General features: G+C 30.1%; 1 protein-coding gene across 1 annotated transcript; it reads right to left on the bottom strand.

Moving 5' to 3' along the window:
• Window positions 1-2701: 2701 nt before the first annotated feature.
• On the bottom strand, window positions 2702-4442 carry LOC101500520 (protein DETOXIFICATION 51-like). Its single transcript, XM_004515996.4, has one exon. It carries the CDS (start codon window positions 4308-4310, stop codon window positions 2841-2843), a length of 1470 nt encoding a protein of 489 aa, XP_004516053.1. The 5' UTR covers window positions 4311-4442; the 3' UTR covers window positions 2702-2840.
• Between the last annotated feature and the right edge of the window lie 2426 nt (window positions 4443-6868).

Here is a 6868-nt window from a genome sequence, read left to right on the forward strand (position 1 = left end):
ATAAAGTACTAACCAATTAACTAAAATGGATAACATTAACCATCTTATGTACATAAAAAAACCATTAACTATCTTGTCGATTTCTATAATTTATTTTTTTATAGATTTAATTGCAGTTTTGGTCTCTCTATTTTAGTTGAATCGCGAAAGTAGTCTCATCATTTTATTTATTCCCAGCTTTGGTTCCCCAAACAAAATTTTGGTCCAAAACTCGATGAATTTTTATTTTTTTGCGTTTATTTAAGTCACACAATGTCTCAATATCTCGTGGTACAACAATTGTACTTGAAATCTATGATCATAAATGGTGTGGTGTGTCTTGAAAAGATGAAATTTTATCAAATTTTTTACCAAAATTCTGTTTGAAGACCAAAATTGAAGATAAATAAAATGAGAAAAATATTTCGCGATTCAGCTAAAATAGAGGAACTAAAACTGCAATTAAACCTTTTTTATATTAGCAATAATAGTTGTAAACAGTGTTTCAAATGATAAAAAAATGACAAATATATGTTTGTAAGTCCAAAAATATACAAGCATATGAAATTTTTTAGCCCAAAAAACGAGTTTTTAGAAAACTAAGGGCACATATTTAAAATATTTTCTGTTTTTCTTCTTTTAAATTTTATATTAGTTTGACTTTTTAATAAAAAAGTAAGAGATATTTTAAAATTATTAACTGTCTATTTTTTTAGAGATAATAAAAATATCAAATTTTTGTTGTTGTTATTTTCATAAATGCATATTCATTATATAATATTTTATATTCTCTCAATAATAATATTTCAATTAAAGAGTCTTTCCTATAGATAAAATAAAAATACACAAATTTCTACAAATCAAACGAGACCTATTATATGTTTGTTTTATAGCTATTGAGGAATTGGTGTGTCAGACCTTCATAATAATGCATCAATTGGAAAGAGAAAGGTTTATAATATATAGTTTTTATAATTCAACTCACACAAGCGCAATTGTCTTAAGGGTTTTATTTTGTGAAAATAATTTTTTTCATTTTTATATGGATAAATAAAGAATTGAGATATTATTTTATTTTTATTATACTATTCCTTTAAAAGAGAAAGAAAATATATTGATAATTAGTGACTGACGTTAAAAGTGAACAATATTTCTTTACACACTTTGTTTTTGTCTAATTTGTTTTGCACCATATTCTATGTATTGCCCACAAATTCTGACTCTGCTATGGCATTCAACGTGGAAAATGAGAAAGGAAAAAAAGTGTAAATTCCAATTTATTATGAGAATTGTCCTACTGCGGTTAGTTGATATTGTAGGAGTTTCTACTTTGGTTTTATTAATCACTCTATTAAAAAATTATAAAATGAATTGTATGTACCTAAATGATTTGTAATATTGGTTTAAACACTTAAATTTGAGACTCCATTATTGACCTATTTCTTACACGTTGTGCACATGAATTAAAATATATAATTAATCCAGTTACATTATTTTTTAACTATTAGCGACAAAACATGTAACATTTATTTTTATTTTTTAAAACAAATTATATAATATTTCGTGTAATTTCAAACAAACAAACAAATAATCTATTATTAATTTAAAATCTATGAGTATCACACTTAGATACTTAATACTCAAATTATAAGGTTCAGAAATACAGTACTAAAATGATAATTGACATAGACTAAAATTCAACATAAATAAAGCTGACCACTACTACCCCTAGAATTAAATAAGATGTTCCATTACTCTTATGCAAACTTCCTTGAATGTGCAAGTAGATTAGGAATGTCATATGTCAATGTCCAAAAGTAAATGTCATCTCCAAAATACTTACCAATAAATAATAAATAAATAACAACAAACTAAAACAATACAATCTTTACCTAATTAATAACATTAATTCACCCAAAACCAGCATACAATATCACATTTTCACGCTTAGTGGGTCAAGCAACACCGCTAATTAAGGATACGTGGGCTCCAATCACATGAACGTGGACACTTTAATAAATCATTAATATATTGCGAGAGGTTAACGACATTTCACATAACATTTATTCTTTGCACTTTGAACATAACATTTATTCTTCACACTTTGAATATGTTCAACACAACCATTATAACAACTTATCACATAACATTTATTCTTCACAACACAACTATTGTAACAACATATCACATAACATTTACTCTTCACACTTTGAATATATTCAACACATGCAACCATTATAACAACATATCACACCATATTTATTTTCCAACGAAAGTAAGGAGCAATAAAATATCGTGGGTAAAGATACTATACACTACTAGAAAAAACGCTTTTAGAGACCACATTTTCGGTCACTAAATGGAGAAAATCGGTCACTAAATCCATTAGCGACCGAATTAGTGACCAATTTAAATCAGTTGGTAAAACGCTAGTCGCTAGCTGTTGCGACCAAATCAGCGACCGAATTTAGTGACCGATTTAGCGACCGAATTTAGTGACCGATTTAGCGACCGAATTTAGTGACCGATTTAGCGACCGAATTTAGTGACCGATTTAGTGATCGAATTTAGTGACCGATTTAGTGACCGAATTTAGTAACCGGTTTAGTGACTGAATTTTGTGACCGATTTTGTGACTGCATTTTGTGACCGATTATTGAGACTGATTTAGCAACCACTTTAAATTAATTTTTTATGTCATTAGCGACCGATTTAGAGACCAAATTTGTGGTATAAATTATTATTTTTATTACATATTTGATCACCAATTACGTCTTTAAATATTACCGTTTTTTTAATTACATTACTTTATAAAAATTACAAACAAAAAACAAAAATATTACACCATCAAATTAACATCATCAAGCATTTTCCAAACCATTAATCAATGGCTCTTTCTGTCCGTCCGATCCATTTCCTTCATCAAATGACATTAATAACTGAGCCCTACATGCCTGTTGTTCCCAATCAGTGGTCCCCACAATATACAACATAAGTCCCGCACAACAAACTTGGGCCGATAAAAGGCCCAACCAAAGCCCACAAAACCCAAAATCAAACCAAAAAGCAAGCCCAACCGCAACCGGCATCCCCACCATATAAAAAGCACTTAAATTCACATTCGCCGCCCCTTTCGGCCGTGCCGTTCCCCTCACAACACCGCAACCAACCGTCTGCGGACAGTTTCCAAGCTCACACAATCCTAATATCGGTAACGCCACCGCTGTTAACCGTAAAATCTCTTCATCTCCGGTGAACATCTTCCCCCACCTCCGTCTCATCATCATAGCAAAAACCGCCGCCGTAAATCCCATAATCGCCGCAAAAAACACCGCCAACACCGCTGAAACTCTCGCACTTTTAGGACGATTCGCTCCAAGCTCATTTCCAACACGCGCCGAAACCGCGAGTCCCAACGACGAAGGAAAAACGTAAATCAACGACGTCGTTTGAATTAAAATCCCCATAGCAGCAACAGTAGCAGTGGGGTCCACCAGTACCCCACATAAAACAATAACTATCTCATACCACCACCATTCTAAACAAACCGAAACACAGCTCGGCGCAGCGAGCCGAATCAACGGCTCCCAGCCGGAAAAACACTTTAAACTCGGCGCATTCCACGTTGCTTTGTGGACCCCACTTATCCAAATATAAACAATCAAAAAAACCAAAACCGAAAAATTAGAAGCAGCCGAAGCAATAGCAATTCCAGAAATTCCTCTTTTGAAAAGTAAAAAATTAAAAGGTAAATGTAAAAAAGTTCCGACCAACGTTGCTAAAGTAACCGGGTAGGTGACGGATTGAGCGCGAAGGTAAACTCTAATTGGATGAAGAAAAGAGTTAGTTACAAGATCGGGTAACATAAAAACAAGATAAGTCTGTGACATGCGGGTGATTTTTTCATCTTGATGTAAAAAATAGAAGATTCTAGACATTTGATACCATAAGAAAGAAATGGGAATGGAACACACTAAAAGAAAAATTATGCACCGTTGAAGTGTTAATGAGAGAAGTTTTGGACGGTTAGCACCGAAAGCTTGAGAACAAAGCGGTTCCATTCCTAACGATAAACCGGAAAGAACGGAATAACCGGTTATGTTTGCAAAAGCTATTGCTAATGAACCTGCTGCGAGTTCCACGTCACCTAGTTTACCGAGGAACATCATAGATACCATGGAACGCGCGTAGAATATTAAAGCTGTTAGTGCTATTGGTAACGCCACTGCTAAAAGGGATTTCACTTCGGTAATTATCATCTGCGTCTCATTTTCCGTGTCTCGCATTGTGGAATCAGCCATTGAAATTAGATTTTCCGTGTAGTTGTTCATAGTACTAGTTTTTTTCTCTTCTAATTATATGTTTATTGTATACTATGTGTGTAAAATTGACACTGCAAAGTGAAAGAGATACTCTCGTAAAGAGCACTCTGTTTTTTTATGACGATGTGTGAGAGAATGGTTGATTTGAGAACCGTGGTGTTCTATAAATAGAGATTTTGAATTGAAGCGTGCGTGTTTTTTTTGTTTAAAATATGTGTTTTTTTCTTAATTACTATTTTTTTTTTATAGTTTTAAATTTCGGTCAACAATTATAATTACAGTAATAATATTTCGAATTCTAAAATCTTTGCAACAACATCGTATCTACAATTTCATTTGTAAAAGGTTGGAACATAACCGCGCTGTATTTGCAATTTAAAATTATTCTTTTTTAATTAATAAATTATAAAATGGGATGGCATTGTGCTTGCATTGTTTTAGTTAAGGAATGAATCAAAGGTTGACATATAAACTATAAAGTCAATATTTTTATATTATGTTTATGCTAATGCATTAGTAAGTGCTGTCTTTCATTGTTTAAACGAGCATGAATGATGACGAGTTCATGCGTGAAAGGTGAAAATTTTCTTAGACTCACTCTATTGTTACAAGTGTTTTACTTTTAACTTATGTTTATTTTCTTATTGTTTTCTAGATTTTTAGAAAAGATGTCATAAAATGTCTGTATACTAGTACTGGAACAATTCCCAATTTCAGAAAGAAAAAATAAACAATTCCCAATACTCTTCGAAAATATTGGTAGTTGCTATTTTAATATTTAATTTAGTTATTATTTTAAATTAATTATAAAATGACTAAAATAATTTTTAAAATATACAACTTACTACTATAAAATTTTTAAAAGATATAATTTAATGTTAAATAATATATGATCACTGTAAAGTTAGAGATTAAAATTAATTAATCCTTTAATAATCCATAATTAATTTCAAAGACCTTATAATTTCAAAGGCAAAAAATTAATTTTATTTTTTGTATAAAAATGTTAATAAAGTTAGCAGGAGTTCTATTGTCAAAAAAAAATGTTACCAATATATGGTGAGATCAATTTGTTTATAACTTTTATCACTCTACTCCTCTAGATTTTACACTCCAATTACCTATCTGAATTTATAGTAATAAAAAAAAGGTTAGCTTTTTACATAATGACGAACTAAATTAGAATATTGTTTAGAAGTGATAAATCTATATTTAGTCTAATATATTTCGAATAGATTTAAGATAGAGGACCTATGAAAACAAAAAATTAATTAAGAGTTACCCAAAAAAATTAATCTTCCTGCATTTCTCTTCCCCCAATTAGTATGTGGTAATGTAGCACCTTGACGTTATCAAAGATAGCTTATTTCATCGGTTTGTGATAACTAATTGGACTAAGAGATATTAAAATAGACTAGACCGTATGGGACATGCCATTTGGCTCACATATTAATATATGTTTGATGGAGATTAGCTATGAAAATCTTCTAAATCATAATACAACTCTCAAGTGACTTTAAATTTCACACTCCTAACTTTATTATGTTTATAATGCAGATTGATTTAGTTTTAGAAATTGTGAATGATGATGACCAATTTTTTTACTTAAAGGGACATAGGTCAAGAAGTTATATTTTTTGAATTGTTAGACCATTGATCTTTTTGATAAACTATATATATTTAATATTTGATTATCTATTTTTGTCATGTTAAATGTCGTTTTATTATTTTTAAAGTTGCACTTTATTACTTTAAATCAGACTACACTTTTGTTACCTTATTTACGTGGTGTTATGTGTTATAATTTTATTTTATCATCTCTACTTTTGTTTTAATTATTATTTAATTAATATAGAAAAACATCAACAACAAAAAACGGATTGTAGTATCCCATTGGCCGGGGTCATCCATATTGTGCAGATTATTCCTAAAAAATGGTGTCTAAATATCAAAAAAAGTTAAACCGAATAGACCTACTCACACAATTAAATCTTTTATGTCAGAGTAGATCGAATTATGTCAGTCAATTTAACAGCTATAATTAAACTCATAAACAATGAAAAAAAAAAAAAAAAAAAAAAGGTCAGCAATAGCAACAACAAACTAAATTAGGGGGAATTCATTCTCCATCATCACATGTATAGTTTGGTGTGGATATTTAATAAACGTCCCAAACACTCCATTGTTCTTGGTTTGGATAATTCTTCCAAACTCTTTGTTTCACGTAACTATTAACACACTTACTAACAAACAAACTCCTCCTCAGCCACAAAATCTTATGTTTGAAAATCAATGACACACCCCTTTTGTAGCAAAAAAGAAAAAAGAAAAAGAAAGAAAGTAAAACTTCCATAATATACAAACCAACCGCATATTTGAACTTATTCATAAACATTCGTTTGTTATATATATTATGAAAAATGTGATTTTTAGTTGACAAAAAATGTGAATTTCATACTTCATAATTTAGAGACTATTTATAAGAAATTTGTTTTTTTTAAAAGAAAATCTATTTTATGTTTGTTTATTGTAACTTTTTTTAAATATTCAACTATCAAAAATAATTT

This window comes from Cicer arietinum, unplaced genomic scaffold, assembly GCF_000331145.2.
Source record: "Cicer arietinum cultivar CDC Frontier isolate Library 1 unplaced genomic scaffold, Cicar.CDCFrontier_v2.0 Ca_scaffold_419_v2.0, whole genome shotgun sequence".
Classification (NCBI taxonomy): domain Eukaryota; kingdom Viridiplantae; phylum Streptophyta; class Magnoliopsida; order Fabales; family Fabaceae; genus Cicer; species Cicer arietinum.